Source organism: Pangasianodon hypophthalmus, chromosome 19 (genome assembly GCF_027358585.1).
Source record: "Pangasianodon hypophthalmus isolate fPanHyp1 chromosome 19, fPanHyp1.pri, whole genome shotgun sequence".
In the NCBI taxonomy this organism is placed as follows: Eukaryota; Metazoa; Chordata; class Actinopteri; order Siluriformes; family Pangasiidae; genus Pangasianodon; species Pangasianodon hypophthalmus.
Window position 1 is genome coordinate 11439009 of NC_069728.1, and position 16606 is coordinate 11455614.

The following is a 16606-nucleotide window of genomic DNA, read 5'->3' on the forward strand; positions in this document are numbered from 1 at the left end:
GCAACATTAACCTGTAGCTTCAGTGCAAATCAAACATTTGACATACCATCAGCATTCATGGAAAAAATTTAAATTGTGTACATTTTTTTTCTTTTAAATCAAAGTGTCACTTATTAAAAAGCTACACTGAATCTTCAACCAATAGCATTTTCATTCATTCATAGGCATTCTCTAGGCATCCCTTTTACAGTTTAACAGTAGTATGGCATTTGTTGCAATAAGGTAAAAGAAATAACACAATGATGCAAATGATGGTATACAAATTTATTCTGCCATCTGCACTTTACAGTTGGAACTCCGGGAATTCAAATACAACATCTTTGCCTGTGAGCTTCTTGTAGACACCAGCGAAGGTCTCAACCTAGAAAAAAATTTTTACGGGGAATTAGCACACAAAATCACAAGCTCGATTTAATTATAATGTACTCAACACTTCACAAACTACTAAAAGTTCAAGTAAAACTGGTGGTTTTAAATATAACCAGCTGTCTAAGCCCATGTCATTTTCATTTTATACAGAGTAGTCAACAAATAATTAACAATAATTTTAAAGTGAAGTGACTTGTGGCCAAGTATGGTGACCCATACTCGGAATTTGTGCTCTGCATTTAACCCATCCAAGTGCACACACACAGTAGTGAACACACACCCGGAGCAGTGGGCAGCCTTTTTTTTTGCTGCAGCGCCCGGGGAGCAGTTGGGGGTTCGGTGCCTTGCTCAAGGGTCTCACCTCAGTCGTGGTATCGAGGGTGGAAGAGAGCGCTGGTCATTCACTCCCCCCACCTACAATCCCTGCCGGACCCGAGACTCGAACCCACAACCTTCAGGTTCACCTTCGGGTTGCAAGCCTGACTCTCTATCCATTAGGCCACGACTGCCCCCACGGTTGGTGTTGGACTAATGATGATCAGGTTCACTCCTAAGTCAACCCATCAAACAGTTTGTATAAGCCCTATTGCTTAAAACAGTATATGCAAGAGAAATATTGTACACTGCATGGTTTACCTCCCCAGTAACGGCCCATGAGGCTCTGGGAAGACCTAGGAATATACAGGACGCCGTCCTCACCAGCTGAATGCCGGGGACATGCATGCTATCCAACGTCGTGGAACGGGACTGTACGTCATGGCACTAGAGTGCTACGCTCCCATACGCCACACGGACAGAGCCACATGAGAGCCGACTCACAGGATGTCCACGTTGGTCGGGTTGAGAACAGAAGTAGCACTTACTTTGTGTTCGACGTTGTTTTGCTGTGCCTTGTCGAGGTGGACCTTGATGAGCCGACTACTGTCCAGTTTCACGCGAATCCTCTTGCCAACAATCTCACTGGGGTAGACCAGGTCTTCAAGGATGGCATCGTGCACAGCAGTAAGAGTTCGGCTGCAGAGCAGAAGCACAATTAAAACTCACGACCCTTTGATATTCTAGTAAACTGCACAGTAACATCCTAAAGTATCCCTATGCTGAAAACTTTGTTTAAAAAAAATCTATCCAGATTATTGATATTGACAAACACATGAAGGTGTTTGGGGTCAAATGCATAGCTAACTTCACACCTTTTCATTTGAAATGGCACTCAGGATGTCCCCAAAAACAATTCAGGAAATATTTATCAGCTCAGTTTTAGGTGATGAAATACAGTTTGCCATAAAGCTCATGGCCCAGTATGCAAATTAGAGGCCGATGTCACATCCAGAAACTTTTTTTTTTTTTTTTTTTTTTTTTTAAATGCAGACAGTGCTAGCTGGCTAGTTATCTTAGTAAATGTTCACAATGAACAAAATAGTTATGGTACATTAACCATATTGGCCATTCTGAATTTCTAAATTGCATTTCATGCATACTAGTGGGCGTTGACTGTTAATCCAGTATAGCAGTCATAATTTATTCTTAAGGTATGGATTTCATGGAGCACTGGCATGTGAAAAAACATTACATATAATCCTCAGTGAGATGGTTGAACAATTTTGCATTGAGGTCACATCTGCCAGGGAAAACATTGTGACATTCCTCATCACGTGAAAAATCACTCATACTATCCATATCAGTAACTATACTCTCACCTCCAAAGTGCCATCACTGGTCAAGTCAGTAATTCAATTTAAGTAATGAAATGTTACAGATGACAATGACCATCACTGAGGGCAAAAGCCAGTGACTAGTCCGGATGACCAGCGGGCCTGCCCAGAACCTTAAAGGCTAGTGCCGGTAAAATCACTAACTTAAATCACTTAATCACACTCAGTACCAGCTGGTCATATCAATCACATCTACTCAAACAGAGATTCAAGCCTTTTAATGACTGAGCTGCAGAAATGTTTAGTTCCTTGTAAGTTATTTCTGTATTTTTAAAATAATGTTAAAATAATTGACTCTGTTTAAAAATCATGTTTAAAGCAATGTTTAATATAGAGAAATTATTGAAGATTATGCACTGCATGGTTTACCTCCCCAGTAACGGCCCATGAGGCTCTGGGAAGACCTAGGAATATACAGGACGCCGTCCTCACCAGCTGAACGCCGGGGACATGCATGCTATCCAACGTCGTGGAACGGGACTTTACGTCATGGCACTAGAGTGCTACGCTCCCATACGCCACACGGACAGAGCCACATGAGAGCCGACTCACAGGATGTCCACGTTGGTTTTTAATTTTTTTTGTCTCTTCAATGCAAAATTAAACCTCACCTTTCCAGTACAAGAAAATAAACTACCAATCATACTACCTAAAGTCAGTAACAAATTCCCAGGCTTACCTCCTTGGACGCTTCTGCTTGTTCTTTGTGCGGCTTTTCCTCGTGGGCTTGGGCAGGATTCTCCTCTGCAAATAAACCACTTTGCATTAAAAACTTGCAACTTCCATGCATTCAGCTTAACAACTGTTTTGAGATTATGCACTGCATGGTTTACCTCCCCAGTAACGGCCCATGAGGCTCTGGGAAGACCTAGGAATATACAGGACGCCGTCCTCACCAGCTGAACGCCGGGGACATGCATGCTATCCAACGTCGTGGAACGGGACTTTACGTCATGGCACTAGAGTGCTACGCTCCCATACGCCACACGGACAGAGCCACATGAGAGCCGACTCACAGGATGTCCACGTTGGTTGTGTACAATCGTACTAAGCACAGCCAAACTAATTTAAATGAAGCGAATTTTCAAGTTTCTCCCCCAAAATCACCATATATTAAACATTTTAAGGAAATGAAAGTTGTACAGAGCACAAGAGCACATAGAAGTAAGTTTTATGATCTCACAACTTTAGTTATAAAAGGTTTTAGGCCACCATTTTGGCCACTCAAGAAACAAATTACAAACTCTGGTTAAAAGTTTTCCCCTGGATTTGGCTTGTTGGACTTAAATGCCAAGGGTGGACAATACGACAATCATCATGATGCATTTCTAAGGTATTTCTACAACATATATGTACCATAGGTCACAGAGATGGGTTTGCAAACAAACTGCCAGCAAGACAGTGGACTTGCATTTAAAATAAAAAAATTAATTCACTGAATTTTAGTTAATGATTACAAAAATAAAACACCACAAAGGGGAAATTTAGAACCGGAATCTGTATTTTTTAAAAATACAGTCGAAACATGGGCTCTCCAAAGTGTATTGCAACAATATCACAACAACGAAAAAATACCGCCATACTGGCCAGCCCTAGTGGAGAAAACACAACCTGGGTGCGTACCATGAAGGAATTGTGTCGAGGATGGTTTAAGCAGTGCTGGCCAGACAAATGACTCAGAAGAAATGGCAGGCTCTAGCCAGTTTTATCCCTCTACCAATAACCAGAGAAAATTTCCTGCTCACTATTAGTTTTTGCTGATACTCTAAACAGCCGAAACATACTTTAAGCAGAATACACTCCAGTCAGTTCATATCTTTCTTGGTGGTGCAACACTATGACCAACTGCAGCTAGCTACTGGTTTCTGAATCCTGACACACCAGATATCAGACACTGACAATAAATAACCATTTTGATTAGGAGGATAAAGGGATGAGTCTGTACCAGTGTGCATAATGAGATAAAAGATTGGGCATACTTCTGGGCTAAATCTTCTTAGATACCACGTCTAGCTTACGTTTCCAGAACATGTGACTGAATACGCACACTGAAGCATTTACTTGCCTAGTGGGCTAGCTAATAAATATATGATTTGTCCACTCCTGATAGACTACCAGCCACAAAACACTTTTCTTCCTAAGTATCAGCTATTCAGCTTTGTACACAATAAAATAACAAAAGGCAGTACACCTCTTCCTTACCTGTGCAATGAAGACCACATGCTTGCCACTGAACTTCTTCTCCAGCTCACGCACAAGCCGCACCTGAATCTTCTGGAAGGCCTTCAGCTGGGGCACGGGCACGAAGATGATGATGGCTTTTCTGCTACCACCAACCTCGATTTCCTGAAAGAATAAGGAGCCAACAGTGTTTCTCAACTTCAGAGCTCTCAAAAACATGACATTACCACATTACTGTACAACAGAAAGAAACATCCTCAGAGACTGAGATTATGCACTGCATGGTTTACCTCCCCAGTAACGGCCCATAAGGCTCTGGGAAGACCTAGGAATATACAGGACGCCGTCCTCACCAGCTAAACGCCGGGGACATGCATGCTATCCAACGTCGTGGAACGGGACTGTACGTCATGGCACTAGAGTGCTACGCTCCCATACGCCACACGGACAGAGCCACATGAGAGCCGACTCACAGGATGTCCACGTTGGTTGGTAAATAAAAGTACCACTTATGTGACGAGAATTTAAGAGAAGTGCATCTCCAACATTAGATTCAATTCAATTTTATTTGTATAGCACTTGCAGCTGCAGTGGAACAGCAGAAAAGAAAATGGAGATAATCTGAGCAAGTAACCTCGAGAGGGTCTACACTCATGTGAGAGCCCATCTGTCTGACTCAGAATAGTGGATTTATAAAATATAAAAATAGAGACGAGTTGGTATCCTAATATCTTCCCTAAGTAAAAAAAAAAGCACACATAATGAGACCAATAGTTTGAAATATATTTTTATATTTGAGCGTTTATGGCCTAACTGACTACCAAATGCAAGCTGTGTCATTACAGTGATTAGAAACTTGGGTATTAAAATTGATCATGACCAAGATTCTTGGATATTACATGAACACATTCATGTGTAACTTTAAGATCCGGAATTCACAATTACAATAAATTAGTACATATCTCAATACATATATGGAACAAATCAATTAATACCAATTAGAATTTGTATAGCTTTTGTTTAAAGCAAAGCATTTTCCAGCACCTTAACTCAATATAGACCACATGGCTTTGGAATAAACAGGAGTTAAAAAGGCACTAGTTAAATATCCAAATGAAAGTAATTTAACTAGTTATAAAATGCCTTACAGTAACAGCTAGTTACCTCAGGACATGTATATCAGCTTGCAGTTCATATTTTGGCACAAATTATAAGTCAGATTCTTTCCTGATCTTGTTTAACCCTTGCCATACTTTATTTCCTGGCCAGTCAAAAAGGCATTAATGTATAATGTTATGGAGCAGGTAATGATTGCAAACTTGAGGGCACCTGCAATCTCATGGCCAGCTTTAGGATTTATGAGGTGAACTGCCAACACCCGGCAGGAGACACTAGACAAAGCACAGCATGTGAAGTGTTGCTCATGGCCTGATTTTCAAAAAAAAAAAAAAAAAGTCATTTCGGACCTTAGCAGCAGTGATGTTGAGCTCCCTCAGCTGAGCCTTCAGGTCAGAGTTCATCTCCAGCTCGAGAAGAGCCTGCCAGAGAGAAACCAGGAGAACCATTCAGCACAAAGACCAGTGACAGAAGCGAGAAATGAAGGATGTGTGTTTTATCATCTTACCTGAGAAATGCCAGACTCGAACTCATCTGGCTTTTCGCCATTCGGCTTCACGATTTTCGCGCTGCTACTGAACATGGCCTATGACTGAAACAGAGGAACAGCAAGTCAGTCAGAAACTCAGAGCTCTCACACACACACACACACACTCCAGCTCCTGCTTCTACAGCTACATTACACTCAGGACAAGGTTCTGCGGTGGTTCTAGCTAGCTAACACACCTCTCCTAGCTAACACACAACCATTAACCAGTGAAGCAGCCATGAATAAACTTAACACTGGAGCAGTAAATGAGTAGTTTCACTACACAGCTGCTGAAGAGTGCAGAAGAAAACGAGCAGTTTAAGCGACAACTCATCTCGGCGTGGTCTCATTAGCAGCGCCAGCTAACATCCATCCCTCACTAGCAAGGAGCCAAAGGTAGTCAGCTACCAAACACACCTTTTACGCAGTTTTAATCCAAAATAGGAACAAATTTGCTCAAATTACCTAAAATTCACTCCCCATACATCAGAGCCTCAGCCGGGCCCAAGCCCTTCCTAGCGCGCTTCTCCATGTACAGCGAGTCACCTCGGCTAGCCATGTCACAAGTCTCAAAACTACTTTCTCCAAACTGCCATCCGACTCAACAAACGCCTTTATCTAACGTATCCCGGTGTGCTTACACGATATCACCAAAGAAAATCGGAACAAGCTGCCTATTTTCGACATTTTACCACGTTATCTGCTCAAGACATTCCACTGAACTAACCTACCTCAGTCAACGACGGCCTGGAAAGAGGCCGTAATCTCGCGAGAGGCCGGTAAAAGCGCGTCGCCCCGAGGATCATGGGAAATGTGAGCGGGAAATGCGTTTGCTCTTCCGGTCTATAGAGGGCGCGCGCTAGCTTCTTGACAACAAGGGAAAGCTTGTGTGCTGTGTATAAATGTCTATCTGTGTATATATACACATAAATACACACACACACACATACATATATGTGTGTGTGTGTGTGTGTGTGTGTGTATATATATATTATTGAAAAAACATATACAACATTTCACCAACCTTTCACCTGTTCAACTATGCCCTACCCACCCTTTCCTCTTTATTACACATTTACATCACAAGACAGGGACCATGGTGTGTGTGTGTGTGTGTGTAGAACATGAGTGTAGAACATGCAACAGGAAGTAGGAGCTGGAAAGAGAGTTGTGACTATCAGGAAAGATGATAAATAACACAACTCTGCATAGAGCATCTGGGCTTAAGGCAAGACACCACAGATCAATAAGGTCATTTAAAAAAAAAAATAAGAAGAAGAAACAATGGCTATCACAATCAATCTTTGGGTAAGAAACTACCCATTTATTCTCACATTGCCACTTCTCAGCTCCAGGGTCTCAGGTTTGATCCAGTGCTCAGGTTACTGTTCGTGTGGAGTTTCTGTGCATGCTCTCCCCGTGTCCGTGTGGGGTTCCTCCAGGTTCTCTGGTTTTCTCCCACCTCCCAAAAACATGTCAGTAGGTGGACTGGTTAAGAGAAATTGCCTGTATGTGTGATTGTGTGTGAATGTGTGTGTACATGGTGTCCTGCCATGGATTGGGCACAATGGTCTGCTGGCTCAGCGGTTAGGGCTCTGGACTTCTTATCAGTAGTTTGTGAATTGTACTGCCAAGATGTCACTGTTGGGCCCTTTGAGCAAGGCCCTTAACCATTATTTGCACTGCTCAAAAGCTTCTGTCAGATGAATAAATATAAACTTCAGAATACATTCAGCTTCCTTTGGGTGCCGGAACATGTAGGAGTGCGTGTGTACATACATAAGTAAAACAGGCCCTTAAAATAAACATCACTGAAATAAGAGTTCTGTTAAGTAAATCAAAAGCTAAAACAATTATAAGAGATTTTGCAAACAAAGGATACAAAAAAAAAAAACAAAAAAAAATCATGAAAGACATCTATATTACATCCAGAGGCAAGTGGGAGCTGGGAAGATGTGAAGAGAAGGAAAGATGGTACTAATACCAACACTACACTTTATAGAGTATTATGGCTTAAATCAGCCATTTAGTTAATCAGTAAGCATCCACCGGTCATTTTGTCACCCAGAGAGAGTCAAACATGAACTGTTACAGTTCCTAGAATGTGTAAATGAAAGAAATTGAAGAAAAAGAAATTAGTTAACACTAAAAAGACTGCAGCATTCATCATGAAGAATGCAAGTAGGATTTATAGACTTTCTAAAAAACTACAGTGCTGTTTAGTAGGATCTAATTATAATTTTTCAAGAATTAATTTCTCTTTTCTATCAGTAAGAATATAAAGGTTAAATCATATACAGTGGATATAAAAAGTCTACACACCCCTGTTAAAATTGCAGGTTTTTGTGATGTAAAAAATGAAACCAAGATAAATCATGTCATTTCCACCTTTAATTTGATATAACACCATAAAATTCAAATTAAAAATAAATATAAATGTTTTAGGGGGAAAAGAAGAAAAGGGGGGAAAAAAAATGCAACAATCTGTTTGCGCAAGTGTGTACAGCCCTTAACTAATACTTTAGTGCCTTTTGCCTGTAATACAGCACTCAGTATACCAACTTTGCACATCTTGATTTGGCAATTTCATTCCACTCTGCCTTGCAAAAATGTTCCTGAACTACCAAAATGCAAGGTGATTTCCTGTGCACAGCCCTCTTCTAGTCATTCCACAAGGTTTTCTACTGGATTAAGATCTGAGGTCTGACTAGGCCATTCCAAAAGGTTGAGCTTATTCTTCTGAAGCCATTCCTTTGTTGACTTGTATTTGTGCTTTGGGTCGTTATCCTGCTGGACGGTGAAATTTTTCTTCATGTTCATCCTTCAGGTTTTGTGCCAAAATAGACTGGTATTTGGAGCTATCACTGCTTCCCTCTATCTTGACTAGAGCTCCAATCCCAGCTGAAGAGAAGCAGCCCCATAGCATGGTGCTGCCACCACTATGCTTTGTGCCAAATGTGTTTTTTTAGAATTAGGCCCAAAAGTACTACCTTGGTCTCATCAGAACATAACACAGTTTGCCACATGGTTTGGGGCTTTTATTTTTGAGAATGGGCTTCTGTCTAGCCACCCTACCCCACAGCCCAGACAAGTGAAGTACACAAGAGATTGTTGTCACATGCAGGGAGTGACCAGTACAGCCTCCCTTCATCTAATTTGGAGGGATGTCCTGTTCTTGTCACTGGTGCCCCACTGTCTTCACTTGTTGATGTTGGCCTTAACGGCGTTCCATGGCACATTTAATGTTTTAGACATTCATTTGTACCTCTCTCCTGATCGATACCTTTTGGCAATAAGATACATGCTTTGTAAGTTCTTTGCAGACCATGGCTTCAGTGTATAAGCCATGCGGTGTTCTCACTGCTGCGGTCCGGGTTTGATTCCCAGTCAGGGAACCAGCCCCAGCCACTAGAGAGCTGCATGAGGTAGTGCACTCTCAGTGCCGGTTCAGGAAAATGGGGAGGTTGTGTCAGGAAGGTGTAAAACTTGTGCCAGAATCGAAATATGCAGACAGGTGATCCGCCATGGCGACCCCGAACAGGAACAGCCACAAGAGGTAAAAGAATCAGAATCACTTCATTGATGACAGGTGTATGATAATTACTTTAAAAATAAGTTTGAATGTGATTGGTTAATTCTGAGCACAGGCCCCATTATAAAAGAATGCGTACACATTCAACTAGATTATTAAACTAGATTAAGTTTTTTTCTAAACCATTTGCATTTATTTTTCACTTGAATTTTGCTGGTTGTTGTATCACATTAAATGTGGAACAAGAGCTGACATGGTGTATCTTGGTTTAATTATTTACATCATAAAAACCTGCCATTTTAACAGAGGTGTGTAGACTTTTTATATCCACTATACACCAATCAGCCATAACATTAAAACCACCTGCCTAATATTGTGTAGGTCCCTCTTGTGCCACCAAAACAGCTATGACCCGTCGAGGCATGGACTCCACAAGACCTCTAAACATGTGCTGTGATATCTGGCACTAAGGAGTTAGGAGCAGATCCTGAAAGTTGCGAGATGGAGCCTCCATGGACTGGACTTCTTTGTCCAGCACATCCCACAGATGCTCGATCGGATTGAGAGCTGGGGAATTTGAAGGCCAAGTCAAGACCTTGAACTCTTTTTCTCTCCACACACGCATCAGTGAGCCTTGGGTGCCCATGACACAAGACCTGGCGTTTTGGAGATGCTCTGACCCAGTGGTCTAGCCCTCACAATGTGGCCCTTGTCAACGTCGCTCAGATCCTTACTCTTGCACATTTTTCCTGCTTCCAACACATCAACTTCGAGAACTGACTGTTCACTTGCTGCCTGATATACCGCACCCCTTGCCAAGTGTCACTGTAACGAGATAATCAATGTTATTCACGTCACCTGTCAGTGGTTTTAATGTAATGACTGATCAGTGTAAATGTCTGCCATGCTCCACACTCCAGGCCATTGGGTGGCGGTATTGCACTAAAGCTTCTGCCAAGCGCCGTTGTATTTAGACGAAGAAGATGCAGTGCATGTTTAGAGCATTGCACCTGCAGGAGAAAAAAAAAAAGTCTTGTTAATTTTGAAAACTCGTGTCGTTAGAAGCGCTAGAGACGCTTTCTTCTTCAGTTTTATTTAAACCTATAGTAGGTTTTTACGTTTCTGAAGCTCTGTTTCACTGTTAAAACGTGAATTTGCCGACACGAGAGCCGCCATGTTTTGCTAATTAGCTATTTATCAAGCATTAGTTTTTCAGTCGCATCTCAGTTAACGTTAGCTACAGGCTAATTACGCTTTCTCAGTCAGCACTGTCGTTCCTAATAACGTGTCGGCTGGTTGGTGGAGGTTATCGTTTTCATTAACATGGACTGAGTAGAGGTTATGTTGAGATTATTCAGCGTTTCCAGGCTTGTACGTAGGGCTCTGTGTGTCAGTGCCGAGGAAATGGGCAAGAAGGGCAGTTTCTTTTACGCCGTAAGGAAAGGACACAGGCCGGGGGTGTACCAAACATGGTGAGAACGCCAACTCCTCACATTCCCACTCTTAACACACACTGTGTATTCAGTTTACATCCTTACAGCTTGCATCTTTCTGTTCTCTGTCCCAAAGGGAAGAATGCAAATCTCAAGTGGACAGATTCCCTGATGCACGGTATAAAAAGTTTGCTGTTGAAGATGAAGCTTGGGCTTTTGTAAGGAACGAGACAACATCCACAGAGAGTAATCATGACTTCCTGTATTTACTCTTCCCTCTTCCTTTCCTTATACGGTTTAAAGAAGTATAAATCTTCAATCTTCATAAGGTGACAACTATTAAACATTGTGTGTGTGTGTATACACACACACACACACACACACACACACACACACACACACACGAGAGTGAGAGCAAGAGCAAGAGAGTGTGTATAGCGCATATCCAGGGACCCCTTTAACTGTAAAATAAATTTCATGGATCCCCTCAGTACAAATATATTTCAAGAACATTATTTATATGTGAACGATTAACTTTTGTGTATTTATAAGAGCTATAGAGATTTCCTTTCCTGAACCTTTCACTCACAGAACGCCAAGTCACTTCACTGCCACATGAACAGAAGTACAATGAAATTCATATCTGCATGTTGTCCTACACAAAACAGTGCAGACACATTCACAGCCCAAAAACTATACAACACACAGCCAACATCGAGTCACAAGAGACATAGTGCAGTACACTAACAACAGATGGGGTTTTTGTTTGTTCCCCCCAAAAAAAGTGTTCTTAAAGAGGTTATGTCCTTGAATCTTGAAAAATGTCCTTGAGTCTTGTGGTCCGAAAGTTGGTAGTCCGGATGGGAAAAGGATGAACAGCGGATGTGCTGGGTGACTGGAGACTTTTTAGGAGCCGGGGTTCTTACTGAGACAGCATGTATGGTAAATATTCTGTAGTGTGGTTGTATGTCAGTTATCCTGCACATGTTATTTAAAGGCACATGTTATTTTGAGCTATTTGGTCTGGATCAAAGTCATTCCATTCAAGTGATGAGTCAAACACACTAAAGTGCAAGAACTGGCTAATAAATTATATATAATATAATAAATATAATAGCTTTTATAATGGTGGATTGTTAGTTTCACCGCTGTAACGGAATTTAAAAATCACAGGACTCCTTCATACACAGTTGTAACTCATAAATTGAGGGGAAGGGAAATTCTTATTAAAATGGTGCATGAGAGCAGTAGAGATCAAGACTACTCCACAGATCTGATAGCTAATTACCACTGTTTTTTGGCTTTAGGATCCTACTAGCACACTCAGGCTTCGATTTCTTCTCAAAATTTTATTTATTTTTATAGGAGATTTAATCGCAGGTCTTAAAACAAACTTTCTTTTTAATATCTGGTTCAAAACTGATCAGTGTATATTACTATAAATCTGTTTAAATGTCTCTCAGTAAGTGAAAGCTGTCATGTCCATCCTTTAATTACCATACTGATGCTGATGTTCAATGAGATTTTTGTGTCTCTAGGTTCTGAAGCCACCCTGTGTACCACAAGTGTTGGCTCTAAAAGGTCCATTGAAGAGGATGAGGTCGATGGAGGGAGTGTAAAACGAGTGAAACTTGAGCCCTCTGCTGCTAGCGGTTCTAAGGGGCTCACTTACATGGGTAATAATCTTGAAAGTATCTTGTCAATAATTGTATGGGGTAAGAGGTTTCTCATTAATCAGCTGTCCAACAGCAATGAGTAGAAGTCTGAATTGCAGCTTACAGGCTGTATGTGTTGGTTTTGGCTGTAGGAGATGCGGTGGTGGTGTACACAGATGGCTGTTGTACAAAAAATGGGAAAGATGGAGCTCGTGCAGGGATTGGAGTGTACTGGGGTCCCGATCACCATCTGTGAGTAATGCACTTTATAACTTTATAGCATATAACAAATGTATTTTTTGACAAAAGAACATAATCTACAGCACAACCTGTATGTCTTCAGTTGCAAGTTTGGAGTTGTATAAAACGAAGCTGTTTAGCCCAAGATTTTCTGAGCAGATTTGCTCTACTTTCTACAGTAACGTTGCAGAGAGGTTACCAGGGAGACAAACCAACCAACGAGCCGAACTACAGGTGAGGACAAGACTTTCGTTATCAGAAGGCTATTTAAAGCAATAAATAAACCAAAACATTAAGGGCTACTTTCCCTCGTCATGGATTCTGCCTACTCTGGGACTAAATTGAGATGACCGTAGTGCTTAATAAGCGAAAGACTTTTTACACAAATTTCGATAGGGTTCAGTGGTGGCTCAGTACATTACATACATTGACCTAAGGGGCCAAAAATGCTTTATTTATTTGTCTGTAGAGCCTTCATTTGGCTCTAGAACTATTGGCACCCATGGTAAAGAATGATTGAAAACAAAAGGTGATGAAAAATGTCTTAACATAAAAAAAACCCTTAAATATCTTTTTATAAACCAAATGACTTGTCATAATCGTTAGGATCATTATAAGCTCTTATGAACTACGGACATAACCAAATACAAATGCATTATTTGTATTGAATATATAATGTGTTCTAAAAAAGATATAATTATATTACAGATATAATTTTTTTTAGAATTTTGATTTTAAATCAAATTAGAATTAAATTTTTAAAAATTTAATTTGAGACTAGATTGCTTTTTTGTAAAATACGCTTGTAAGGAAATATTACTTTTGCAAAAAGTGACTGATTTTTCTTATAAAAATAAGACCGTACCACTTAAGATCCTATTTCTGTTTGGCAAAAAGTTTTGTAGGAATGTGTCTCAAACTTGTATTTAAATCAAAAGCATTGTTAGCATAAAATCCCTTATTGGTAAGTTTGTGTATCAGCACTGAAGAACTGGATGCGTTTTAAGGCCCACGTTTACAGAAAATCTTCAAGGTAATGCAGATTTTAGCTACAATAGCCTCACACCTTGAATACAAACTTCTTTGCTTTGTCTGTTTGATGCTCTTCAATTTCCATTTCTGGTTCAGGCAGCTTGCAGGGCACTGGAACAAGCTATAGATATGGACATCAAAAAGCTGGTTGTCTACACAGACAGCAAATTCACTATTAACGGTATATTGTACATATAATGGTTCATACAAAAGCACATTTGAAAGTCTTCTGATGCAGTTTCCATATGTTCATGATGATAAATGATATTCATATTTACATACTTAGTGTAGCTCATGTAATCCTGCATGTTTTTGCCCCATAAAGGGATTACCACCTGGGTAAAGAACTGGAAAGCCAACGGCTGGAGGCTCAAAGCAGGTGGCAAGGTGGTCAATAAAGAGGATTTCCAAAAGCTTGATGAACTAAATGAAGAACTTGATGTTAAATGGGTATGTTTCCTGATACAGTAGATGTGGTCTCAGTTAGAACACATTATATATTGTCTTGTGTCTAATTCATTTGCTGAAGTCTGTCTGTTTTATGACATTATATCTTTTTCATTTTGTTTCATGTTGAAATGTTTAAGTGCATCAAATTTTGCTAGTGTGGTTATTTCCTTGAATGGTCATTAATTTGGCTGGCTGTGCTTTGATAGACAGTTTCTACTGGGTCTCATGATGGTTGTTTTCCTCTGAGAAAATATAGAATTTTTTAGCTGTTAATAATGTATACTCAATATAATTTTTCTTTATTATTATTATTATTTTTTTTTACATTTCTGTGAGCTACATTTAGTCAAATTTTTATTTATTAGGATAATGTATTTATTAAGATGTATTAAATTCCAGAGTGACACAACTTAAATTTTTTTCGCCCAATTGAATGAAATTCAACTTTGAAGTTCGATGATGCCACACCCGCCCAAGGCTAGGAGTCCAAGAGAGCAAAATTAACCATGCTGTTTGTGTGGGAGGGACGGCATTACTCTGAGTGATACTAGCCAGTTGTGGTCATTTATAAACTCACGTATGTGGAAGAGGGCAGACAGTCTTAGCCTTCACCCTCCCCAGTTCCTAGCTGTCTTGTGATGGCAGAGCACTTCCTAGTGGGTGGTAACTGGCAAATGAGCAAATTGAGAGAGAGAAAGGAATAAAAACACTATCGGATAAAAGTTTGGACACACTGTTCATAAAAGGGGTTTTCTTTGATTTGCTACTATTCATACTCTACTACTATTACCATTTGCTACTATTTTGGAATAATTACATTACCAGTATGAAATAGCATGTATAGAATTATACAAAGAAAAGTGTTGACCAAAACTATTGATAATTTAAAATTCTTAACAGTATTCCTGAATTGCATGCTGTTGGTATCTTCTCAGCCAGCTTCAGGAAACCTCCCAGGAGACAGAGCTCTTGGTTGAGGCCGTTTTTTCTTTCTTTTTTTTTTTTTTAAATAAATAATAAAATTTTCCCCCCATTTTCCTCATTTGCCAATTCACACTTACTAGCTAGTGCTCTGCAATGACACAACAGCTACCAACCAGGGAAGGCCAACACATGCCTCCTACTACAACTGTAATTTAAAAAAACTGCTTTTATATATTTATACAGGGGCATTAACTTCAGCATCTACATTTGTTGTAGAAACAAATATCAACCATAAGCCTTTATCAAAACATCTTGACAATGGAAAATATATATTCATTCTAGTGTGTCCAGATTATTTACTGGCAGTGTTTGGTTTTATAATGAGAGATGGCATTTTTTCAGTATTAACACAATTCTTCTTTCACTGAGACTGCAGAACAGCTGTGCATCATTCTGTCTGTTTGTTCTGTTCCATATAAGCCTGTATCGACTGCAACAAAACTAATGTTATTAGAGCTGAGTAGAAAATGTTGAAAATGAGACTAACCTTACCATGGTGATAAGAGCTCACTCCCTTTCATTTTGTCATTTTGGTGTGGACCATCGAAAAGCTGGTTCCTACCAGTAACAACCTGAATGAGGATCCAGGGTTCAGTTATTCAGTTGTTGCATTCGCATATGCCTTTAAATCTCTGATTTGCCTGTTGGGCTTTTAGATGCACTCCTTAAAAGCATTATATTTGTTATTACAGTAAATGAGAAGCACTGTTGTACTATATTCATCCATCTTCAAGCCTTCTGGTTTTTATTTTTCAGATGCACATCCCAGGTCATGCTGGCTATTTAGGAAACGAGGAAGCAGACAGACTCTCTAGAGAGGGAGCAGCAAAACCTCAGTGGTAACTGGTGTTAGCTAACGAAGACTGCTGCTGTGTTAACGCATGAGCTCAGGTTATTATTAGTGCTTGTGTGTGTTGTCACTGTGGAACGTAAACTCCTGCACTTTTATTTTCAATTTACTTTCATTTTACTGTTTTCTGTAAATAAATGTCATGTATCTGAATTTGGATGCTTTGCTAGCATTTTTTTTTCTGGACACAAACCTTTACAAGCATGGCAAAAGAAGTGAGCTGTTTTCTTGAGGGTTTGTGGATACATTACCAGATAGTTAATAACCAGTAATTAAATGTTAGTAGACTGTGTCATGTAATTATATCAATATGTTTAATTTGTATTGTCCATTGGTTTTAACATATTGTGATAACCCACCCACTGTAATACTGTACTGTAACACCAGATGGCACTGCAGATTTTTGTTTCTGTGGATTGGTACTGGCGAAGACTGAAGGCATAATTTGTTCTAGAATAGTGAAATTAAATGCAAATAATTGTGAGACAGTTTAAACTATTTCTGCATTGCTTAATAACTTGTA

General features: G+C 40.0%; 2 protein-coding genes and 4 non-coding genes across 6 annotated transcripts; 1 reads left to right on the forward strand and 5 right to left on the reverse strand.

Annotated features, from left to right (window-relative positions):
- Positions 1 to 249: 249 nt before the first annotated feature.
- Positions 250 to 6712, reverse strand: rps7 (ribosomal protein S7). The gene is made up of 7 exons (XM_026923291.3): positions 6639 to 6712; positions 5887 to 5970; positions 5729 to 5800; positions 4284 to 4427; positions 2761 to 2825; positions 1233 to 1383; positions 250 to 361 (listed from the first exon to the last, which is right to left on the reverse strand). The coding sequence occupies exons 2-7, from the start codon at positions 5959 to 5961 to the stop codon at positions 284 to 286; spliced, it is 585 nt and encodes a 194-aa protein (XP_026779092.1). The 5' UTR covers positions 5962 to 5970; positions 6639 to 6712; the 3' UTR covers positions 250 to 283.
- Positions 984 to 1204, reverse strand: LOC113532439 (small nucleolar RNA SNORA73 family). The gene has a single exon (XR_003403347.1). It is a non-coding gene; the product is annotated as a small nucleolar RNA SNORA73 family (small nucleolar RNA).
- Positions 2429 to 2649, reverse strand: LOC113532434 (small nucleolar RNA SNORA73 family). The gene has a single exon (XR_003403342.3). It is a non-coding gene; the product is annotated as a small nucleolar RNA SNORA73 family (small nucleolar RNA).
- Positions 2893 to 3113, reverse strand: LOC113532435 (small nucleolar RNA SNORA73 family). Its single transcript, XR_003403343.3, has one exon. It is a non-coding gene; the product is annotated as a small nucleolar RNA SNORA73 family (small nucleolar RNA).
- Positions 4531 to 4751, reverse strand: LOC113532433 (small nucleolar RNA SNORA73 family). The gene has a single exon (XR_003403341.2). It is a non-coding gene; the product is annotated as a small nucleolar RNA SNORA73 family (small nucleolar RNA).
- Positions 6713 to 10381: 3669 nt separating the features above from the next.
- Positions 10382 to 16567, forward strand: rnaseh1 (ribonuclease H1). The gene is made up of 8 exons (XM_026923831.3): positions 10382 to 10911; positions 11009 to 11118; positions 12411 to 12548; positions 12680 to 12779; positions 12947 to 13001; positions 13896 to 13980; positions 14125 to 14249; positions 15990 to 16567. The coding sequence occupies exons 1-8, from the start codon at positions 10781 to 10783 to the stop codon at positions 16074 to 16076; spliced, it is 831 nt and encodes a 276-aa protein (XP_026779632.1). The 5' UTR covers positions 10382 to 10780; the 3' UTR covers positions 16077 to 16567.
- Positions 16568 to 16606: the final 39 nt, after the last annotated feature.